This window comes from Strongyloides ratti, assembly GCF_001040885.1.
Source record: "Strongyloides ratti genome assembly S_ratti_ED321, chromosome : 2".
Taxonomy (NCBI): Eukaryota; Metazoa; Nematoda; class Chromadorea; order Rhabditida; family Strongyloididae; genus Strongyloides; species Strongyloides ratti.
The window spans coordinates 5,536,984-5,561,962 of NC_037308.1; the positions used below are offsets into that span (position 1 = coordinate 5,536,984).

At 25.7% G+C, this 24,979-nt stretch overlaps 7 protein-coding genes across 7 annotated transcripts; 2 read left to right on the forward strand and 5 right to left on the reverse strand.

Annotated features, from left to right (window-relative positions):
• Positions 1–2,226: 2,226 nt before the first annotated feature.
• Positions 2,227–5,644, reverse strand: SRAE_2000175800 (Myosin heavy chain 95F; the record flags this gene model as incomplete). Its single annotated transcript, XM_024652747.1, has 2 exons — positions 2,227–4,199; positions 4,246–5,644. The coding sequence occupies 2 exons, from the start codon at positions 5,642–5,644 to the stop codon at positions 2,227–2,229; spliced, it is 3,372 nt and encodes a 1,123-aa protein (XP_024506293.1).
• A 223-nt stretch (positions 5,645–5,867) lies between these two features.
• Positions 5,868–6,959, reverse strand: SRAE_2000175900 (Isocitrate dehydrogenase [NAD] subunit alpha, mitochondrial; the record flags this gene model as incomplete). Its single annotated transcript, XM_024652748.1, has 1 exon — positions 5,868–6,959. The coding sequence occupies one exon, from the start codon at positions 6,957–6,959 to the stop codon at positions 5,868–5,870; it is 1,092 nt and encodes a 363-aa protein (XP_024506294.1).
• Positions 6,960–7,864: 905 nt separating this feature from the next.
• SRAE_2000176000 (LysM domain-containing protein) lies at positions 7,865–8,580 on the forward strand (the record flags this gene model as incomplete). The annotated part of the gene is made up of 2 exons (XM_024652749.1): positions 7,865–8,062; positions 8,110–8,580. 2 exons carry the CDS (start codon positions 7,865–7,867, stop codon positions 8,578–8,580), a joined length of 669 nt encoding a protein of 222 aa, XP_024506295.1.
• A 174-nt stretch (positions 8,581–8,754) lies between these two features.
• SRAE_2000176100 (Dystrobrevin) lies at positions 8,755–10,690 on the reverse strand (the record flags this gene model as incomplete). Its single annotated transcript, XM_024652750.1, has 5 exons — positions 8,755–9,270; positions 9,316–9,876; positions 9,923–10,455; positions 10,496–10,622; positions 10,667–10,690. 5 exons carry the CDS (start codon positions 10,688–10,690, stop codon positions 8,755–8,757), a joined length of 1,761 nt encoding a protein of 586 aa, XP_024506296.1.
• Positions 10,691–11,977: 1,287 nt separating this feature from the next.
• Positions 11,978–13,808, forward strand: SRAE_2000176200 (AMP-dependent synthetase/ligase domain-containing protein; the record flags this gene model as incomplete). The annotated part of the gene is made up of 4 exons (XM_024652752.1): positions 11,978–12,031; positions 12,079–12,684; positions 12,731–13,243; positions 13,293–13,808. The coding sequence occupies 4 exons, from the start codon at positions 11,978–11,980 to the stop codon at positions 13,806–13,808; spliced, it is 1,689 nt and encodes a 562-aa protein (XP_024506297.1).
• A 2,220-nt stretch (positions 13,809–16,028) lies between these two features.
• On the reverse strand, positions 16,029–20,342 carry SRAE_2000176300 (DNA topoisomerase 2-beta; the record flags this gene model as incomplete). The annotated part of the gene is made up of 3 exons (XM_024652753.1): positions 16,029–19,830; positions 19,870–20,264; positions 20,319–20,342. 3 exons carry the CDS (start codon positions 20,340–20,342, stop codon positions 16,029–16,031), a joined length of 4,221 nt encoding a protein of 1,406 aa, XP_024506298.1.
• Positions 20,343–20,743: 401 nt separating this feature from the next.
• On the reverse strand, positions 20,744–24,123 carry SRAE_2000176400 (Transcription elongation factor SPT5; the record flags this gene model as incomplete). Its single annotated transcript, XM_024652754.1, has 4 exons — positions 20,744–23,803; positions 23,849–23,926; positions 23,964–24,045; positions 24,113–24,123. The coding sequence occupies 4 exons, from the start codon at positions 24,121–24,123 to the stop codon at positions 20,744–20,746; spliced, it is 3,231 nt and encodes a 1,076-aa protein (XP_024506299.1).
• Positions 24,124–24,979: the final 856 nt, after the last annotated feature.

Below are 24,979 nucleotides of genomic sequence, written 5' to 3' on the forward strand. Positions count from 1 at the left end.
TGTGAACAAAGAAAAGCAACCTTTTTTGAGATTTGAATATGCCACTATAGTCATTCGATAGCCCTTGAAATAGGATGAATTTTGAATATAATCAACAATATTCTAAAATTAAAACTTCAGGAGTTATAAGGATTCAAAGTTGAAGGGCGAAATTGTGGAATATTTTTTTTAAATCACGATTTCTATGATAATATTGTAAATGTTAAAAATAAATACTTTTTTCTAAATCAGTTTTTTACGAAAAATTCATTAAGCCTATTATTATTTTCATAGGACTTCTAAAAATGAAGATATGATAAGAAAAATATTAAAAAAAAAGTTTTAAGAGTCTAGTGATAACTCAAGTTAATGACGTCGCAGAGCTATGAAACTTGTTGCGCTGTGCTTCTTTCATAATTTAAAGCATACCCTACGTTGAAAAGATTTTCAAATTTTCAACCGTTCTTGAAATACTATGCTTGGTACTTTTTCGCGCGTAATCCATTGTCACCATTTTTTTATATCTCGCAAGTACTTAAAGATATAAAAAAATTTTGAAGGTAAACCTCACTTGAAAACTCATTTGAAGACCATTGCAGAAATCTGATTGCATTTATCATGATTTTGAAGCAAGATATGACTAAGGGCGGAAATTTTTCTAAAATATTCATTGTTCCCGACTTTTCAGTATCTCGGCAAATAATTACCCTATGAAGATGGGACTAGTTTCGTTCGATTTCTAATTAAAAGTTGATCTAGATGAATAATTTTCAGAGCTATAACTTTATTATTTTTAAAGATTCAGAAATTGGCTGAAAAATTTCTAGATTTCTGATTTTACCTCTAAAAATGCGACTAAAAATGAACAACTTTTTTTGGAAATTGAATATGCAACTATAGCCATTCGATAGCCCTTGAGACGGGATAAATTTTGAATATAATCAACAATATTCTAAAATTAAAATTTCATGAGTTATGAGCTGTCAAAGTTGAGGGCGAAATTGGGAAATATTTTTATGTAAATTTTGACTTTTATGATACAACGAGATATTTTACAAATAAACAGTTGATTCTAGATCAATTTTTTACGATAATTTCATTAAGCCTATTTACAACTTTATAGGACTTCTAAAAATAAAGTTATGATAAGAAATACGTTTAAAAAAAAGTTTTAAGAATTTAGTGATAACTCAAGTTTACGAAGTCACAGAACCATGAAACTTGATGCGCTGTGCTTCTTTCATAATTTAAGCTGTACCGTACCTTGAAAACATTTCTTTATTTTTAATGGTTCTTGAGATATGAAACTTGGTAGTTTTTCGCGCGTAATCTATTGTCACCATTTTTTTATATCTCAAAAGTGGTTAAAGATATAAAAAAATTTTGAAGGTAGACACCACTTGAAAACTCATTTGAAGCCGATTGCCGAAATCTGCTTGTATTTATCTTTATTTTGAAGCGCGTTATGACAAAGGGCGGAAATTTTTCTAAAATATTCATTGTTCCCGACTTTTCAGTATCTCAGCAAATACTTATCCTATGAGGATGGGACTAATTTCATTCGATTTCTATTCAAAATTAGGTCTAGAATATTAATTTTCATAGCTATAACTTTATTATTTTTAGAGATTCAAAAATTGGCTGAAATTTTTCAAGATTTCTGATTTTACCTCTAAAACTGTAACCAAAAATAAACAACTTTTTTTTGAATTTGAATATAACACTATATTCATTCGATAGCTTTTGAAATGGGATGAATTTTTAATATAATTAATAATTGCTTAATTTTAGAGTTACTTATGTGTTAGAAATTTTTTCTGAAAATCCGAATAAAAAATATAATAGTGAATTTATATAAATTTTGAAACTAACATATTAAATATATAAATAAAAAAAAGTAAATGATTTTCAAATTTATATACTAATCAAAAGCAATGTTACCAATTAATAATAAACTTAGAAATTATGAGTAATGAATTTTTAATTATTATAAATTAAAAAAAAACTAGGTAAAATATCTTTTATTTAATTATTATTTTAAAAAACTTTTTGATTTAAAAAAAATATAGTTAGAAATGGTTTAGCTTATAAAAATATTATCAAGCAAAGTTAAATATATATTATACTTAATATAATAATTTTTTTCAAGTTATATTTTAAAAATATCTATAATAATTTTAAATAACTACATACTATATTTTGTGACATTTGTCATAATTGTAATACGTCTATTCTTTTTCTATTAGTTTAAAAATATTTAGAAGGTGTGGAATTTTTTATCTTCGTCTGATTTTTATTTTTCCAATTTTGGAATTGATGAAGACGGCGATGAAATTCTGCACGACATGCCATTACAATTTTTTTATTTTTTGAAGTGTTGATTGTGTTTCTAAGTATTTCATATTTAAGCTTATGAAGATTTAAAATAATTTCTTCAATATCAGCATTTTCATCAATCATTGTTTCTACGGATTCAGATAAAGATTTTTGTTCCTTTTTATTATTAATTAATTCTGTTTTTTCAGAAGAAGTAAAGGCATTTGTCATAATTGAATCTAATTTCTTCTGTTCTGAGACTGTCGACAAAGTAGTTTCTGTTGATAATTTCTTGTGCTTTTGTTCTATTTCTTGTAGACGTTGACGAAGTTGTTTTTCTTCCTCAAGTAATTTACGTTCTTCCTCTAATTCTATATTTTTCATTTCACGTTTTTTTTGTATAGCTAATTCTTTTTCCTTTTCAGCTTTCTCTTTCTCTTTCTCTTCCATTTCCATTTTTATTCTCTCTAATTCTTTGATACGTCTTTCTTCTTCCTCTTTTTCTTTTCTTGTTTCTATTTCTGTAATTTCATCTGTTATCTCTTTGATAATAGTATCAAATTGTTTTTTTAAATCATCAAAAAAGGATACTTTACTTTTTAATACTTTTATATCATCTGTAATTAATATATTTATGAATTCTTTGATTGATTTCTCAAATTCTTCAACTTTATTTGCCCATTTTTCTTTTTTAGAACCTTCAAGTTTTTCAATCAAGTTATATAAACTTGATAAACTATTTTCAATCTTTTTTGTATTTGAGTATAATTTTAAGATAGGTTTGTAATTTTTTCTTACTAAAAATCCTCTTACATAAGCTTGAACTTTTATAATATATGTTCTTTTATGAATTATTTTTTTATTTAATCTGTTAAGAGCAATAACAGAATAAATTCCACAATTCCAACGAGATTTATTAAGAAAACATTGTATTTTACTAACTAAATATTTCATTTCATCTGTATCTTGACGCATAAGTCTATCAAATTCAGCAAATTTTCCAGGTCTAAAGAAAACTTTTGTCAGTCCAAATTTATAATCATTATCCTTGATTCCGATAACATTGAAAAGACATTTAGCAAATATTCTTGGTTCTAAATTTTTCAATTTTTCTGGTAACAAATTTTTATAACTATCATATAGTTCTTGAAATACAGCTCTTGAAGGAAATCCTTCTTGCATCAATTCAAGAACATTTATCATACCACTACAACTAAGTTGATTTAATATTTGTTGACCATCAAATTTATTAGAAACCATTTCTGAATTTGGTTTAAGACATCTAACAAAATGAGTTCCTGTTTTTTTAAGTTTATTAAGTAATTCATCTAATTGATTTTTAAATTTACTACTTACTGATGGTGAAGAAAGTTTAGAAGACTTTATTTGAGGTTGATTATTATTTGATTTTTGTTCTGATTTAAACAACAACTTGAGAATAGGATTACTACTTGTTTCTAATATTAATTCTAATGACATATGAAGACTATCATTATTCTTTTCTAAGAAATATTTTGTCTCATAACAAACACTACCGGCAAAATGTCTCATTATAAAACCTTCATCATTTTTAATATTTCTATGTTCTTTGACGGATGATTTTCTTGGAATTTCAATTCTAAAATTATCACAATGTCTTTGTAAAATAGATTCAGTGAAATGTCCATATGATGGTTTGGGAAGTCTCATCTCTTCATTAAGCAAATCAATAATACCTGTTCCTTTACCTTCAAGAACTTGTATACAATCTAAATTATCAGAAAATTGAATTTTTTCAACTTCAAGTCCTTCTTTATCATATAATTCTTGTTCTTGTTTTAATATTCTATCATTGAAAAATTGTTGTAATTTTTCATTTGAATAATTTATACAAAATTGTTCAAAGCAATTTCTTTTGAAAAATTCTAAAAAAAATATATTTATACATATTGAATAAAATTTTATTCTTACCAAATCCTGCAATATCCAAAACACCAATGAAATTTTTGCTATCATTAAAAAGCATACATTTATTAATTGAACTAGCAATTTCATCAAATAATTTTCCATAGATTTTTTTAACTAATGCATCTCTTGCATTACATGCTTCATTTGGTTTTAATTGAACCATTATTGCTGTTCCTTTAACCCCACCTCTTGTTGCTTGCATTAATCTTGCTGTTAATTCAATTTTAAGTGTATCTTCTTCAATTCCAAGTAATCTAGATCCATGAGAAAGTGATTCTAAAGAATCAAGAGTCACAGAACAACCTCCTCTATTTCCTTCATTATTTTCTTCAAATTTTATGTTACCAAGATGAAGAATACCAGCAATTGTTTGAAAAATGTTTTTTATTTTCATATCATCAAAACCAATCCCATGTAGCGCTGAAATAAGTTTTTTGTAGTCAGCATAATCATTTATCATGGCATCTGATAAGAAATTTTTTGATGATTTACTTGAATTAGGAATTTTTTCATAATCCTCTGAAGTAGTAAAAAATTGTTGAACTCCATTTTTAAGATAATTATAACTTCCAATGCTTCCAAGACAAAATTCTTTTATCCATTCATCTGAAGCACCAGCTAATAATTGATAAAAAATATGGTAATTTCTTTCTTCATTTGATTGTAATACAATTCTAGATTTTTCTAATAAATAATGAGAAACATATCCTCCAGTAACATGATTGTTTTGATCAAAATGTATTTCAACGAATTTTCCAAACCGAGAACTATTATTGTTTCTTATCGTTTTAGCATTTCCAAAAGCTTCTAAAATAGGATTAGTCTCTAATATCCTTTGTTCAATGTTTCCTGCTGATATTCCCCAACTCTCGCATATGTAACGCAAAATTTGTTTCTGTGATTCTGTTTTACCTGCACCTGATTCACCAGAAACAACTATAGACTGACTTAACTTATAACGACGCATTTCATTATATGCTTTTTCTGCAATTGCAAATATATGTGGTGGCATTACACCTAAACTTTTTCCAGAATATTCATGAATAGTTTTTGAAGTATACAATTCAGAAATTGATTTATATGGATTGATGGAAATTAATATGTTTGCAACATATGTATAAATTTTGTTCTTCATGAATCTGTTCTTTGAATTATGTAACAATGATCCTGAATTTAAAAATTTCATTGCACAATGATCATCATAGTCAATGTTGATTTCATTATCTGCTGGTAAAATCTTATCAAGATGACATTCTCTTTCTTCATTTGTATCACAAACTTTTAATTTAACAAGTTCATTTTCAAGACATGGAAGTATTTCTGCTAATATAAAACCTTCTTTTGAATCTGGAATAAATGCTAGTTGACTATTAGAAAAAAGAAAATCAATCGAATCAGCCATTGTAAGTATAATATTTATAAACAAAAAATACTATCATTTATATTAATTAAATTTAAATTTAATTGAAAATTTTATTATTAAAAAAAAAAGATACCTATCTTGTGTTAAATTAATTAAATTTAACACTTCTTTCAAAAAAGTGTTTACTAAACAATACCTTTATAAGACGATAAAAGATATTATTTTTTAATTTTAGATCGAAAAATAACAACATTTAAACAATTTAGTCCATATTACGAATACGAGCACAAATATCAGCAGTGAAAGAAGAACATGTTCCGTTGCCTCCTAAATCACGAGTTTTAGCATTTCCTTCAGCAATTGCATCAAAACATGCTTTTTCAATTTTATCTGCATAAGTTCCGAGATTCATATAACGTAACATCATAACTGATGAAAGTAAAAGAGCTGTTGGATTAGCTTTGTCTTGACCAGCAATATCGGGTGCAGTTCCGTGAACTGATTCAAAAACTGCAGCTCCTTCTCCAATATTTCCTGATGGTGTGACACCAAGACCACCAATAAGACCAGCACAAAGATCAGAAAGAATATCTCCATACAAATTAGGCATTACAAGAACATCATATTGACCTGGATCTTGAACCATATTGAGACAGACAGTATCAAGATATGCTTCTTTAAATTCAATTTCTGGAAATTGCGCAGCTTGTTCACGACACATTTTCAAAAATAATCCATCTGACATTCTCATTATATTAGCTTTATGTACAGCTGTTACAGCTTTTCTACCATTATCACGAGCATATTCAAAAGCATATCTAGCAACACGTCTTGAAGCATCTTCAGTGATAAGTTTAATTGATTGAACAACACCATCAACAATTTCATGTTCTATACCAGAATATTCACCTTCAGTGTTTTCACGAATAGTAACAACATCTACATTGTCATACAATGTTTTATGTCCAGCTAGAGAACGACATGGACGAACATTAGCATAAAGATTAAATTCTTTTCTTACTGCTAAATTTAATGATCTATGACCTTTACCAATAGGTGTTTCAAGAGGTCCTTTAAGTCCAACTTTATTTACATGCATTAATTCAATACAACGTGCAGGTATTCGGAATATACCATCTGGTCCTTTTACAGGAGTTACATCTACTGGATCCCATTCAATTGGTGTTTTTGCTGCTTCAAAAATTTGTTGAACTGCTGCAGAAATTTCTGGACCAATACCATCTCCAGGGATCAATGTGACACGACGTTTTTCCTGAGCTGCACTACAAAAACTAGCACGACCAGTTAAGGCTTTTGAAACATAGGTAGAATTTAACAAGGCCTTTTTTAACATTTCTAATGACTAAAAAAGATTATAGAAAATTTATAAATTCACATAATTTTTTTAAATAATAAGTTTGTAAAAAAAATTGATATATATATACTAATTAAATATAATTTTAATTTTACAGACGATAAAATAATAATAATAAATAATGATTGAATATATTTATATACATACATTTTGCTGTATATAATTATAAAAAGCGTACTAACGAGAGTGAACAGTTATATAAGTAATAACCTCATAGTTATTGATTGAAAAAGGTTTCTTAAAAATCTAAAGAAAAAACTACTTTTATAAAAAAAAATAAAATAATTAATGAATATTTATATAATTGGTGAAAAACAAAGACCAGTATTTAATTTATTTTATAAATACGAAAATATTTGTTTATAGAAAAAAAATCATATTATCAATTGTAAGTATAAAAATATAAATATTAAAAACCACCAAAAAATAGATGTAGATTTTTAATAAAATACTCTTTATAACCAAAAATATTTTTTTTATAAAGAATTTATAAAAATAATTTTAAAACTAATTAATAATACATACTATAATATAAATGTTGAAAAAAAAAATTATCAGTAGAAAAAAAAACATTTTAGATCAACTACAATAATATATAATAAATATAAATTTCAAACATTTATCATATTATAGTATAAAATATGTGAATTAACAAATTGAGAGCAAACTAAAAAAAAAAATTACTTCCCATTGGAATAATATGTCTTTAAGACTAATATCTCTTTACACATTGAGGTGACGTTGCAGCTCATTGTTTTACCATTTTTAAGCGTAACATTAATTATATTAACTTCATATTGTTTCTTTCTTAATTAATTATACTAATTTTTTAAAAAAGATTATTCTATTATAAAAAAAATATATATATAATGAATATAAATAATATGGACAATAAAATAGAAAATTCTACAATAGAAAATTTTAAGTTACGTCCCAGAACACGAGGTGGTTTTTCAACGTATAATAAAGCAAATTGTATTAATAATACACCAGGAAATTTTAGTAATAATACTGTATGGATAGAAAAAAAAATTAAGCAAGAAGATTCAATAAATAAAATTGCACTTCAATACAATGTATCTGTATGTTGTAAAATTTTAATTAATTAATATAATATATTTATTTCTAGGTATCGGATATTAAAAGATTTAATAATATTTTAAATGACCAAGAAATTTATGCATTAAAATCTATTCGTATTCCAGTGTCAGAATTAAAAAGAGATATTTTATTAAAGAAAATGAGTAGAGAAAATATAGATTTAAGTGATAATTTTGAAAATTTTGACGATGAAAAGGCACGATTAATAAGTGATGATAGTGAAAAAGAACAAAGTGTTGAAGATATTTTTGTAAAAACAGATACTGTCGTTGCACAAGTTAGGGATGCTTTACCAGATGATGAAATGCATGTTGGAACTTATCATTTTGTTGATGCTAAATCTCCAAATAGTACAAACGGTATTTGGATGATAATTTTAGCAGTTATTATTATATTTGTAATAGTACCACTACTACTAACTTTTATAGAAGAGGAAAATCATTTAGAACATTCAACGGGTAAAGATAATGATATGCTTTATCATTTTAAAAATAACTAGATATAATTGCATATAAATATGAATATTTGTACAAAAGTGTTAGACAATAATTTATTGTTTCATTTTTTGTTTAAAAAAAATAAAGTTAACAATTATTAGCATTATTAATTAAAAATTTAAGTAAGAGATCCATTAAAAATTAAAATTATGGAGGCACTTTATGATATATTATAATTAATACATATCTTCATTTGCCATATCTAATTCATGTATAAATTCTGATACATTTTCTGTAATAGCATCAGCTGCCTGTAGCAAATCACCTTGCAATTGTGAAGCAGGGATTTGGGACATAGATCGTCGACTATTAGTTGGCAAACTGTGTTCTCTAAAAGCATTTGTTATTCTTGAATTAACACCTGTAAGTGTTTCTGGCATTTGACTCATTGATTTATAACTTCTACCAGAATCTGTTGTATTTAATTGCTTCATTAATTGTTCTAATTGATGCATTAGTTCTTTTCTTGTATTCTGCATACATCTCATTTTATTTTCTAATTCAAATTTTTTTTCTTTTAATCCACTTAATTGTCCATTACTGTCAATTAAATTATTTTGCCTTTCTATTGCAGCTAATTCTCTTAACATTTCAGAATTTTCTTCTTCTAATTGAGCAATTATCATTTTTTCATTATAACTATCAACTCCATCATATCTTAATAAATTATTGTTTAATTTTTTTTCTTTATACTAAAAAATTAAATATAATAAAGAAAAAAAAAGTTAATAACTTACATTTTGTCTTCCTGAAAGTTTGGCAGCATATCTAGCTATTAATTTATGTTCATCATCTAAACTTCCTGTGTTACCGTAAGTACCTGGTGGTAAATTATTACTCCAGTCAGATGTCACATCATGTATTTGATGTTTATTAAAATTTGGCATTACTGGTATAATATTTGATAAATCTATAGGTCTTTGTAATTTTGAATCATATTCTAAATTTTTAGATTTTCCTGTTAATGGAATGCATTGAAGAGATTTATGTATTGAATGTGCTAATTGTTTTGTAGGTGATTTATAATTAGAGTATTCTTTCATTTCATGCTCATTTGAATGATTTTGAGATGTACGACCTCTCCAAAAACAATTTTGACATAACTGATAATTTGAACATCGTTGACATTTGTAACGAAAACCTGTAAAACTACGAATTTGGCATGAATCACAGACAACTGGATGATAGACATGTTCAACAGATGCCATACGATGAAGTAATGGTAACCACATTAAACAGGGTGGACATGTTTCAGAAAGAATAACATCAAGAAATGTATTTAAATTTGTTTTTGCATCCTAAAATATATGTATATAAACAATTATTTATTTAATTAAAAATAACCTTTGGAAAACATTGTTCAGGACAACTATCAGTATACCCAAATGTTGGTGCTTCAAAAACTGCTTTAGGTAATGCTAAAATTTGTTGAAGAAATTGAACAAATTTATTCCATTCCATAATTCCTTGTGAATCAGATATTTGTGAAAATATATAACGTAATTTATCAATTAATTTTCCAGCTGATAAAACTGAAAGTGCTATTTTTACAGAAAAAATTGTTAATCTAAAATTATGTTGGCGATCATAAGCACCTAAAAGAAAGGATAATAATGTTGAAATTGATTTATCCGTATCAATATGTTGAGTTGTTGGAAGGCGTTTATTAAGATTATGGAAAACTGATGTAAGTAATAATTCAAGACGTGAAAATTTTAAGGTTGAATGTGGTGGAACAGCATTTAATGCATTTTCACGAAAAGATTCTATCATATTCCAAATATCTACTAAATGTACATTTGCCTTTTTTTGAATAAATCGTAGTTTACAAGCTGTACGATATGTAGCAAAACGTATAGAATCAAAGTCTTGTTGTCCTAAAATGTAAAGTTAAAAATTTATTTATTATAAACATACTCATTTCTTCAATTAATCCTTGTAATTCATTCATATACCCTTCTGTTTGTGGTATAACATTACATTGATTAGAATCCCGTTCCACACTAACAACGGAACCATTCCACATTTTTAATATTATTTTAATCTAAAATATTTATTAGAAAAATTTATTTTAAAAAAAAATATTACTGAATATTTAATTGAATAATTCATGATAAAGATATTTTATAGTGTATATTGAAAGTAAGAAAAAAAAAAAGTAAATATTGCAACATTCATAATTTTCAATTATTATCAAATAAAATGTTTGTAAATAAAAAATAGTTTAAAAAAAAACATATTTTATTTTGTAAAAAGATTAATATATAACAAAAGTATTTTAAAATATCAATGGCATAAAAGCGATTCTCCATTTATTTGCCAATTTAAAAATGTATATATGTAAAGGAGAAAGAATATATTTGATAACGAATATAACTACTGGACATAGAAAGCTATATTTCCAACTATATCTGAAACAGTGGTGAGGACATAAGACAGGCCAATATATTGTCTTATATTAAAGTGTTTTAAAATGAAAATAGAGGGAGAAAGCATTTTATGTTATTGGGACAATGAAAGAAAAATTTTTAAATATATTTTATAATAAAAGATATAAAATGTATTTAGAGATTATTTAAATATATAAAGGTATATATCCTATTACACATAGTGTATACATCTTTTTTTTTTTTATTTATTAAATTAAAATTTTTAATATAATATGATTGATTATAGTAAAAAAAAATATGTATAAAGATTTTTTTTAATATGTTTTTTTATAATGAATGATATACAATTATAATTTTGTAAAATAACTTAAGAAATACTATCCACAAATTTTAATTAAAAAAATATTTTTTTTTTTTTAATAAATATATTACTATTTTTGATAATTGAAGAAAATTAATTTTATTGAACAACCAAATATGTAACTAATTTATAGTAGTTTTTTTTTTTTTGATAATAAATTAAAAATAGTTAAAATATTTTACTTATAAAAGCATTTGAAAATTTTCCATTATGTGCCATTAAAATGTTATAAAGAAGTTTAAATTTTAATTTCCTAAACATCAAATTGTATTATATTGATAAAGAGAAGAATGAACTATGGTAAAATAACAATTATAGATAATTAATTTATAAAATTTTATATACCTATTATATAAAATATACTCTTCTCTGTCATTAGTAAATTTCTTTACGAAATATTAGTAACAATCATATCTTTATAATATCACTAAATTAATAAAAGAAAACTTTAGCACTGTAAAAATAAAAATATCTATACATAAACAATATACTTAATCTCATTGGCAATATAATAATATAATTGATATTGTGTTGTAGAAAGAGAGGAGCAAATTGATAGTTGTTTATAGTTAGCCATTTTTCTTTATCACTAAGACTGTGATTTTATAAAACTAGAAAAATTAAATTATATAATAATATATTTAAACTATGCCTTTAAAGATTAAGGAAGAAGAAGTTTATTGTTTAGATTTTACAAGACATGTAAGTTTTAATTAATTTTAAATAGTATTTTTAAATAATTTTTTAAGGATGAAAAATTTGATCCATTAGAAAAAACCATACCAGAATTGATTCATTCAAGAGATACTTGGGATGAAAAAAATGCTATTATTTGTGATAGTGAAAAAATATGCCTAACTTTTGCAAAAATATCTCAATTAATGGATCAATTAGCTGCAGGGTTGTTAGTATCTGGTATTCCACAAGGTTCAAAAATATTAATTTGTTCATATAATCACTATGATGCTATTATTTGTGCTTTAGCATGTACCAGAGCTGATATAATATTTTGCCTAAATTCACCAAAAATGTCTTCACCAGAATATTTTCATGATTTGATTGTTAGAGGTGGATTTAAGGGTATAATTTTATTTAAATCTGGAAAAGATTCTGATGAAATGGGAAATATGATATTAAATTTATATCCTGAAATGAAAAAATTTCCACGTGGAAATTTAAAAATTGAATCTGCACCAAATTTAACACATGTCATATTAGCAGATGAGGATCATCGTCATGCAGGAACATTTACATTAAGTGATATTTATAGTAAAGGAACAAAAGAAAAAATTGAAAAATTACCTCAATACAGAAAGTGGAATTGCCATAAACTTGCTGCAATTCAATATACATTAGTAAGTTAAATAAAAAGTAATTTTTTTTTTCAATATTTTATTTTAGGGACATAGTGATAAACCAAAACTTGTTGGTTTATCTCATTATCAATTGATAAATGGTGCATATACAGCTTCATTTTCAATAGGAATTGATAAAAATACAAAATTATGTGTAGCATTACCAATGTATCGTATTTCAGTTTTTTGTTTAATGGTATTTACACCATTTATTCATTCTTCAGTAACTATTATAAGTGAACCATCACCAATTCCAAGATTTATTTTTCAATCAATAGCTAAAAATTTTGTTAATTGTCTTCTGACTAATGGAATAGCCTTAAAATTATTATTACGAATTTCAATGGCACATAAAGTAACAATGACATCTATAAAAACATGTATCCTTATTGGAGAAAAAGTTCATAAAGATATATTAACTGATTTGGTTAAACAAATGCCAAATGCAAAACAAATAGCTTGTGGATATTGTTTAACTGAAACAGGTTCAGTACCTTTATTAACAGATAATACAAGTAACTTAATTACAAGTGTTGGAAAATGTTTACCTGGATATGAGGTAAAAATTTAAAAAAAAAATACTTCTTTTATTAATTAAATTTATTTAGATTGATGTTCGAGAAGTTCGTGGTTTAAATTCTGACAAAGACATAGTTGGCGAATTATTTATTCGCCCATTTAATTCAACAAAATTTTTTGGATATGCACCAACTTTTGATACATGTGCAGATTGGGTTTCTTCTGGTGATATTGTATCTGTCAAATCAGACTCAAACATTGAATTAATATCTAACAAAGAAGATTTAATATATGATAAAGATGATAAATTGGTACCACATTGGAAAATTGAAAAATGTTTAAGTAAATTTCATGAAATAAAAGGAATTCAAGTTGTAAGTATTTGCCCTGGAGCTCCTGTAATTGCAGTTGTCATTCCACGAAATGTAATAACTGAAAAAAATATAGAATATTTTAAAAGTGATATGATTACTATGTTAAAAAATGAAAATATCAGAGTTCCTGAAAGATTTGCTATTGTTTTTGATTTTCCTAGGACTCTTGCAAGAATCAAAAAAAGAGATATAAGAGACATTATTATGAATAAACAAGCAATTTTCATATAAATCAAATTTATCTTTTGATTGTTTTGGGATTCTGATTTTAAATAGAAATATAAAACAGTCATTTCAATTATTTTATTAATTAAATACTATTAACTAAAAAATATATTTCTATTATAATATCTTTAAAGTAATAAAATTTAAATATTGTTATATGTTTTAAGATAAATATTTTAATAGTATGATAAATTCTACACTTAAATGGAATTAGAAAATTAAACTTGAAGGTTTTTTCTGATAAATATCTGAATCCCTAAAACTAATAAAAGTGTTTGTAAGTATTACATAATATTTTAAATCAACACTAAAAGTGAAATTAAATGACACTAATTCCATTATAAAATGACAAGTTTTAATTGAGATATTAAAAAGTAGAGGCAATAAATATTTTGGAAAATCTCCCTCCTTTAAGTATATTTCGTTTGAGATAAAAAAAATAAGAAAAAAAAAGTTTTAAAAAAAAAATTTAGATTCAAAATATTTTTATATCTTTTATTATTCTCGAATTAAAAAAAATGATATTAAAGAAAAAAAACTGAAAAAATATTAACCGTTGTGCTTCAAAATTAATCAGAAAGTAAAAACATTTTTCAATGAAGATTATATCTCAAAAGTTAAGAAAACTTAAAGCATTAAATTTAATTTTTGTATATCTTTTAACTTAAGCTATAAGTACAATCTTTAATCAATATTTTAACTAAGATTAAAACAATTCAAATGTTTCTACTTTTAAGTTTGTATGATATAACTTTAGAAAATAATTAATTGTTTATATTATTATCGTGTTTTTTCAGGAAGAATTTACCAGCGTTCAAAAATAAACAAGATTACATTGCAAAATTTTTTCTTTATTAAAAAAAGACACTTATTCTTTTTTTTGTATGGTAAGTTATTTTATTAAAAAAAATTTTTATCATTATGATTATTTACGTGATTTATTTTATATTGTGTTATTAGATTTCTAATCTTTGCTTTTGTGTCTTTTTTATTAAAAGTTTGTTTTTTACATATTCAAAGGAAGTAAAAGATTTGTATAATAAATATAACTTAATGGTTTTTTTTAGATATATAAGATTTTGTTTAATAAATTTTATAAAGATATAAAATAATATCAAAGTGATTTAATATTTCTTTAAAAAAAATATATTGTTTAATTTCTAAGAAGTGAATATACATTTTAATAAAAATAATATGTTTATCAAAATGACAAAAGTTAAACTACCATTATTTTAGTTTGTATAATTAACATTGTAAAGATATATTTTACTATGATTCAAAAGTTGTTTATGATTAAGATAATTGTTATATTATAAAGATTAACTTATTTTCTTTATCTCATTTTAAAATTTTAAGGTTTAAAATTGTTATTGTTGAAGAATTTCTCAAAAATGGTTTATAAAATATGTCTTAATATGAATCTTTAATGATAACCTAAATATCTTTTTTTTTAAAAAATATTATTAAAAATTATTAATATGAAATTTAAGTTTCTACTACTGAAGTATATAAAATTTCCAAAATTCTTTACTTCTTTAACATTCATATAAATACTTTCTAAATTTGGCTTCTTTTCTAGATCCTTATTATGACATGCTCTTAAATATTTTCTATCATCCTGTGAAATTAGATTTTTGATATTTTCATTTTTAGAAAAGTTGTTAACTCTTATATCTTTTTAATTATTTTAATGAAATTTTCATGTCAACAACAAAATTTAAAGAATCAATTGTTTTTTCAAAAAGTTATTTTTATTATCAATATAATTATTATTACTAAAGTTAAAAATTATATATATTTTTAGAATTTGTTAATTTTATTTTTCTTTTAGAGAATTTTAAAATTATTATTTTTTTAAATGAAATTTTATTATGTCGTTCTAGAAACTGATTTTAACAATTCCATATTATTTGATTTCAATTACTCTATTTTCAGAAATGTCAATAATTTTGTTAAAGTATATATTTGTTTTTATGATCTCTTCTTGTAGCAATAAACTTATGAAAATTTAGATTTTTAAAAGTAATATTTCATATCATAATAGTTACCATGTTGATATTAAAAACTGTTAAGTAAAAATTTTTTATTTTATATATCTTTTGCTTTTTTAAAAAATACTTTTTTTTCAAAACATTAAAACAAAAAAATCAAATTTTATTAAAAAAAAAATTGAACAGTACCAAAAAAAAGACAAGAAATGAAAAAAAAAAATACAAAAAGATCAATTTAATCACTGTCACTATCAAGAACAATGTATCTTTTTTTCTGACCTCTTGATGTTTCATTTGTAGTTTTGTTCTGTTTTTTGGTTGTTGAAGGATCATAATCACTATCTCCCTCACTTTCACTAGATGAAGTCTTTCTTTTTCTTTTTTTGGTTTGTTTTTTAGCAGTTTCTTTCTTTGGAGGCTGCTTTTTCTTGCTTTCAGTCTTAGCAGGAAGAATTTCGACAACATCATCAACAGATGTATTGGCATTATTTTTAGCATCAGCAACAACATTACTGTCATCAAGTTTAACTAAAAACTTATCAATAGTCTGTCCGCCATTCTTCTGTTCTTTTTCATTTTTAACAGGCTTCTCTTTTTTAACTTTCTTCTCATATTTGTTTAAAAGATGTTGTTTCTCAACTTTTACAATTTCTGCATTAGGATTTGGTTTGAAAGATGATGCGCTAACACCTCCTTTACTTTTTCTTGATTTAGCAGTAGAACTTCCCTTAAGTAATTTAGATTGCGCTGTTCTGATTGAACCTTCAATATCTTGAAGTTCTTTTTGTTCTTGTTTTTTTAATGCTTCTTCGAAAATTTTGAGATCATGTTCCCACAAGTCAGCCCACGATTTCTTTTTAAGAGTTTCTAACTCTTTTAGTTTTTCAGCAGATTCTTGAAGAAGGCGATCTTTTTCTTCTTCAGATAACTTAATAAGAGCCATATTCACCAAGTAGTCGTAGTCGACTAAACGTTTTTTCAATCCACTATCAGAAGAACCCTCAGCAGAGTCTCCGACTTCTTCCTCTTCCTCCTCAATTTCAATTTCACCACACATTTCAAGTTCCCTCTTTTTACAAAGATCTTTCCATGCTTTAACCGGATCAGGATCAAATTTCTCTTTTATTAACTGATCTACAATGTTCTTTTTCTTTCTATTTTCCATAATTATTTCTCCCTTAATTTTTGCCATAATAAAACGTGCTTGATTAGATAGTCGTTTTGATTGAGCCTCTAGCATTCCAACCAAAAATTCTTTTCTTTCAATATATTTTTTTTTTCTGACTTCAAAGAACTCCTGACAAATTTGTTCTGGAGATTCAAACTTGCGAAGGCAACCTTCAGCATCAAATAGAACCATTGAAGAAGTATTGATACTTGTTTGAAGTTTAAGAGTTTCATGAACTCCTTGAGATAAAGCTTTCTTCATATTTTGTTCTGTCATTTTAACAATAAACTTTACCGTTTGATCAGTATGATATTCTCTATAGTCTTGAATAAGCGCTGGAGATTTATCATTGGAATTAGAAAGATCCTCTAATACACTTTCTTTGTAGTTTTGAGTCCACATTTTAACAGGAAGTTCTGTAATTTCTAGAGATTCATCATCTAATATTCCAACTCGTCCACTTGAAATATATTTCTGTTCATCAACTTGCGTAATTGTGCCCTCAAAATGTTTGAACCATGGAATCATTTTTTTCATTTGTTCTCCTCTAATTAGTCGACGAATATTTTCAGTAACATCACGTGGATTATAATTAGGTATTTTGGTACTCCAGGCAGTACCTATTCCTTCAGCACCATTAACCAAAACCATTGGAATAATGGGACAATACCATTCTGGTTCAATCTTCTGATTTTCTTCAAACAGGAATCTAAGAACATTTTCATCTTCTGGAACAAATATCGTTTTGGTTACAGGACTTAATTGTGTAAAGATATAACGAGGCGATGCAGAATCTTTTCCTCCTTGAAGTCTAGTACCAAATTGACCAATAGGTAACAATAAATTAATGTTATTTGATCCAACATAGTCCTGAGCCAAATTAATAATTGTCATCATCAAAGATTGCTCACCATGATGGTAAGCGGACATCTCTCCTACAGCTCCTGCTAATTGAGCAACTTTAACTTCTTTCTTATCAGCACGTCTGAAACATGTAAACAATACTTTACGTTGACCTGGTTTTAAACCATCAACAAGACATGGAATAGATCTTTCGTTATCCATATTTGAAAAAAGAATTAACTCTTTATTAATAAACTCAATAAATGACACACTTCTAGTATCTTTATTATATAGATATTCTTCAATACCACCATTCTCACGACGATCTTTTTTCTCTTTCATCCAATTTGAAAGCCAAGTTTTTCTTGCTTCAATCTTCTTTTTACTAAATGCCATTTCAACAGCTCTTTCACATTCAGGTCCAGAATATGTAAAGGGAATTCTATGACGGTCCATATCACTAAAATACTCCTTGGCTTCTTTAGAAGTTGAAGTACCCAAACCTTTGTAGTACTTTATTTTATATGATTTCCAATTATCTGTACTATTTCTCCACTCCATATATTCAGGTAAAGAAAAAAAACTAATAGAAGTACTACCTTTTGATGCTTTAACAATGGGAGTAATAAATTCTTCCACAAAATTATTTTTCATAAGTCCTGGCCAATTACAATGAATCCAATTAATAAGTAAACCTTTAATATGAGAACCATCCTGATCCTGATCAGCCATTATCATAACACGACCATATCTCAATGTCTTTCTTTCTTCCTCAGTTTCATACTTTAAACGATACTGGAGTCCAAGAATCTTAATCATATTCCCAATTTCTTGATTATCATTAATTTGTTTCATAGGACAATCACGTACATTTAACATTTTACCACGCAATGGAAATACTCCATAATAATCTCGTCCTACAACACCAAGACCAGAAACTGCAAGTGTCTTAGCAGAATCTCCCTCAGTAAGAATAAGAGTACATTTGGAAGAATTTTTAGTTCCAGCTTCATTAGCATCTTCAAGTTTTGGAATACCTTTAATCTTAGTAGATTTTTTTGTTGAACATTTTTTGTCAGCTTGTTCTTGTTGTTTAAATCTAACCCAAGAAAGAACTGCCTCAACAACACCACATTTTGTTGCTTCTTTGTAGAACTTCTCACTAATTTCAGCTTTACTTCCAAAACTTTTAGCTTGAAGTGTCATATTTTCTTTAGTTTGAGAATCGAAAGTTGGATTTTCAATTAAACAGTTAACAAAAATCCACATATGATTTTTAATTTGAAATGGTTTAACAGATATACCACTTTTTGCACCACCAGCTTTTTTTTTAATTACGTCAATAAGATTAGAGGTAATTTGATCAGCAATATAATCAACATGTCTACCACCTTTAGAAGTCGCAATACTATTGACAAAAGAAACTGATTGAAATCCTCTTTCAGATACAGTCAAAGCGACCTCCCATCTGTCATTGACTTTTTCATAAATAATTTTAGGTTTCTCTTCTTCGTTACCACCAATCATACTTTCAACATATTTTTCAGCGTATTCTTTAAATGATTTTACTGGAAGACATTTTCCATTAAGATAAACGCGAACACCTGGTGTTGTACCAGCAATATCATAAGCACGACGTGCCATAAGTCCAATAATATCGTCATCCAATTCCTTCATTTTAAACTTTTTCAAATCAGGTTTAAATGTGACTTTTGTAAAATCATCTTCAGTTGCCTTTGAAATCTCTGCCTCTTTATCCTTAGTCATATTATTAATCCATGTTTGTTTAAATTGTTTTTTATACTCCTTACTAGAAGTTTCAAGTGTAAATTCGGTAGAAAATATATTACAAAGCTTTGCACCATAACCATTTCTTCCACCTGTTGTTTTTTTTTCATCATCATTATAATTAGATGAAGTTAAAAGAGTACCGAAGATTAGTTCAGGGACATACATCTTTTCAACACCATGATGAGCTACAGGAATACCTTTTCCATTATTAAAAACAGAAATTACATTGTTTTTTCTATAAACATAAAAATTTATATAAATAGTATAAACTTACTTATCAATATCAACTTTAATAAGATTCATTCTTCTATCTCTTTGTTTATTATCAGCTGCATTAACCAAAATTTCATCAAAAATTTTATATAAACCAGGAACATAACTAATCTCTCGCTGAACTAATTTATCTTCGTTTATATCATAGACCCAAGCAACTCCTTTATCAGTATATTCAACTGAACCGATATATGTATCGGGACGTAAAAGAATATGTTCTAACTGAGATTTTTTTTGATACATTTGCTCAATAGAGACTTTTCCAGACTTCTTATTTTTAACATTATCAATATTTGTAAAAACACTGAGATCTTCTTGTGTTAAGGTAGCATTTGGAGATGGGCCATTTTTTTTTGGACTTTTTGTTTGTTGCTTTTTTTTAACAATTACTTCTTCCTTAAAAAAAAATTAATTTTAAATATTTAGTTAACTAAATTTAATTCAACTTACAAAATCACTATCATCTGAAGACATTATTAAGTGTTAATAAAATACGTAATATCCCAAAACGTATCTAGATAGAAAAAAAATTACTTTAAGAAATGGACTGAACAAAAAACTTTTTACGTACGTTAACGAAAAACAGTATGTAAGAATGTCTAAAATTAATTGTGAGATAAAACCATATACAATATCTACTATATTTAAACTTTGGCGCTTACAATCTGTTTAGAACAAAAACGCGGGAACAAAATATGTCAGAGTAGCGAAAGATACAACAGGAAGAAATAAAGTGAAAAAAATATTTTATATAAAACAAAATTTTATTGTAACAAAAATTAACATTAATACAAAAAATTTAGTGTAATAATTTCAGACGTTAGTATATGAGAAAAATTATTATTTAAAAGCATATAAATTTCAAGAAATTCTATTCATACTAGTTTACAAATATTCTTTAAATATTCAAGATGAAGTCTTCCTGTCCTTTGTAATCTAATTAGTGCTTTTTCTTTATCAGTAATGTCATCGACGACTCCTTTTTCTTTCAGTAAATCTCCAAAAATAATTACACATTTGTCTTGTTTCTTAGGTTCAACAGGTTGAATCATATCATAATCAACAAATTCAATGGTTTCATGTTTATTAGCGTCTTCGAAACTTATTTTACATCCTGTTTCGTCAAAACCACAAACAACTCCTATTCTATCATTACTACCATATCCTCCTTTTACTTTAACATATGAATCTAAGATTATCCAACACCCACTTTTTATCATATCGTCATAATTATTTTGTTGTCCACTTCGATTCATTGGTGTCATTGCATCAATACCAATTCCAGGAGTCATTGGGACACCACCATATGGTGTACCTGCATTCATAAATGCTCCAGGAGTTTGAGGAGCAACAGAAGCAATATTTAAATCATCATTATATGAGAATGAATTATAATCTTCTTCTGAATTCATAGTATGATGTCTAGGTGAGTTAAGTGGATTCCATATATCTGAATCTGATGCAAATGGATTTGGTGTTTGTGAACCGTACATAGGTGTTTTTGCACCATACATAGGAGTTTTACTTGGAACATATTTATCATTCTCATTTTCAATAAGACCTTCATCATCTCCAGTAGATTTATAGTCATTTCTATAAGTGCTTCCACTTGTTTCTTGTACTGGAATTGGATTATTATCAACAAGAATACATCTACTTTTGTCGACATTAATAGTTCTACAAGTTGTATGTAACTCAACTCTCGCAATATTTCCGTTTATATCTTTAACAACACCATAATAACCTTTATAAGGACCTTTGTTAATTCTTATTTGTTTTCCAAATAATGGATCCTTTCCGGGTTTTTGTTGCTTATCACCAAATCCATTAAATGAATTTTTATTGTGATTATTAAATCCACTCTTTCCACTAGAAGAATTAAAAGAAGTTCTTGTTTGATTATTTCCTGGTAAATTAGGTATTTTAAAAATATCATCACGTTTATTACTATCAGTAGCACCTAAAACACCTGTTTTTAATTTAGAAATATCATCAAAGTTTAATCTTTCAGCATTTTGTTCAGGCATCTTAGCACCATATCTAAGGACGTTTCTTTGTCGGACGACAAAAAAACCAGCATGCTCTTTTCTTTTTGTATTTTGTACAAATAAAAATGATTTAAAAATAAACTTAATTGTTCCTACAACAGTTTCTTCAAATTGTTTTTTCTGGGCAAATGGACCATCAACAATTGTAACCTGATCATTACATTGAAGTTCATTTTTAGCTAAATCCATAGATTTTGCCGTTTTATTGTTAATTTTTCCCATTAATTGAGCTGGTGATTTTGTAACAATTGTATTCATTTGTGTAAGAATTTCAAGACTTTCCCTATTAATTCTAATAATGACGCCAGCCGTTTTTCCATCAATTTGTACAAAATCAAGATACGAATATTTTCCATATGAATCAACACCAACAGATACCTCAATAGAAATTGTACAATCATTTGGTAAAACTTTAACTTCATCTTTAGTTAAATCCGAAAGAAAAATGACTTCTTTTCCATCATATTTAACAACAGTACCAGTGTCACCAGCATTTCTTCCATTGTCAACTTTAATATGATCTCCAATTTCAAAATACTTACTTATTTTATCAGTTGTAACTTCAACAGTTTGATTATTAAATTTACCAAGATTTAAAGGTTTAATAACTGCTATTTTATCTTTTACTTCAATAATAACACCACGACAACTTTTTAATTCACCTTCATGAACTTCAATTTTTTCTCCAACTTCATATTTCATAAATAAGTGTTCTATTCTTTGCCTTTTAAATCCATCGTTTTCATTCATACTTTCAGAAACTTTAAATAAATTTATTTCATCAGCTGTTGGTTTAACTCCTTCAGTATAAACATTATCTATATTAAACCATTTATACAAAAATCCTTTTCTGTAACGATTAGATTCAAATATATACATATCACCCTCTTTAGCTACATCACCTCCAATTTTTCTAATTTTTTCTATGTTAAATGGTGCTTTAGGTATTCTTGTAAATCTTTTTTTTGATTTTTCAGCCATTTGTTCTGATGTCATTGTATCTCTCATAGCACCTCTAGGTTTAGTCAAATCAATTCTTGGTAACAATCTCAATAAAACACGACCATCTTCTTCATCATTATCAATAACTTCGGCAAGATCCTCTCTGTAAAGCGTTTTTTTAAATCTAACAAAATTACCAGGTACTAATTTTGCGTTTTCTTTTTTTATAGCAATTGTATCAAAATACTCATCATTTGGAACCTTATTAAATTGGGTACTTTGTAATATTCCATTTACCCCTTTGACAAAATTCATTACGGACGACTTTTGAAAGGCTTCAATATAAATTATTGATTTAAGAGATTCTTTAGTAATAATTGAACAAATCTGAGGATTTAAACCTTGATTTTTTTCTGAACAATATTTTCTAAACAATTGTGTAGCAACATGTTTCTCTTCACCCATTCTTGTTTTGATAATAAATAAACTAGCATCAGCATCTGTTCTAGCAATTCTATTTTTTTTAAGAAATTTTAAATCTGAATCATCATCAACATTGTCGTCGTCGTCACGAGCTGCTCCAGCATATCTAGTTTCAAAATATTTTGTCATTTCTTTTTCGGACATATTTTTATAAAGATCTGAAGGTCTATCATTTCTAGTTCTATATGCCTCTTCTTCTAATTGACGAAGATTTTCAACATCATCAACTTCCTCATCCTCAGATAGATAATCCATTTCATCACCTTCTGATTCAGAAACATCATCATTTATAAATGGATTAGTATTTCTTTTTCTGTCATGTTCTTCTTCATCATCTTCTATTTCTTCGTCTTCATCAATATTACTTACTACTTCTTCAGAAGATGAAATATCTTCTACCTCTAACTTTGCCTTTTTACTTTTTTTCTTTGACTTTTTACTTTCATTTGCACTTCTTTTTTTCTGAAAAAAAAAGTTAATTTAAATTTTTATTAATTTAAAACTTACTGATTTATCTTTTGTTTTCTTTCGCTTTTTAACAACTTCATCATCATCGTCAGAATCATCTGAAATAAGTTCTCTTTTCTAAAAAAATTTTAAATAATTGTTATTGAAAACTTACCTGTTTCTTCTCATCATCTGTACTTTCATCACTACTATATGCCATATTAATATTATTTGTTAGTAAGGTTAATTTTAAAAATCTAAAAAAAAAAAATTAAGTGGAATATTAGAAATTTAGCGTAGCAATGCAATAGAATAAACTTATACACTATTCTCATAAAAGTAAACGTCTTCCCAATATTAGTTTGTTTATATAACAGTCGTGTAAAATTACTTTTGTTGTAGATGATTTATATTGATATGAAAAGTTCCATAATTGGAGTGTTTTCCAAAAACTGATACCATGTAAATGAACAAACAAACAAAATAATTTAAAAGTTTATTATGTATTTAAGTTGTATCATAAATAGCTGTTATCGGCACATTTATATTTTTTCTAAAAAAATTTTATACATAAAGTATCAATAAACATGTAAAATAAAATAGCTAATTAAATTAACATACAATTATATTTAATATATATGAAAGTTTTAAATTTAAAATTATTATTGGTAGTCTATTCAATTTACGTATAATTCTAGAAATTTATTAATGTTTTATAAATTACAAAAATTAATATTCAAAATATAATTAACATATTAAGTATAATTTTCTACAATGATAACTTTATCCCGTTATCTTTTAACATCATAAGTAAATTTTTATTTAAATTTTAAAAAAATAGATTTCTTGTTTATTGCTTTTGAATATATAAGGGTCAGATTAAATATTTATTTTAGATGAGAATAGTTTTAATTGTATGTTTTCCTGTATACTTTAAGTTTATTTCAAAATTTATGAAATTATTGTAAAAATTAAAACATTTTTAAAACAGTAATTTGTGATATATAAAATTAATATAATAATATTATTCATTAGTTTTTATTGTTTATTTTCTTTTTCTTAAAATTATATTTACTTCAAATTTTTCCATTATTACTTTTAAAAAAAATTTAACTCTGACAAATCACATATTTTTAAAGTTGTTATAAATTGTACATTTGTGAAGTAAATTATTAATAAAGGATTAGTTAA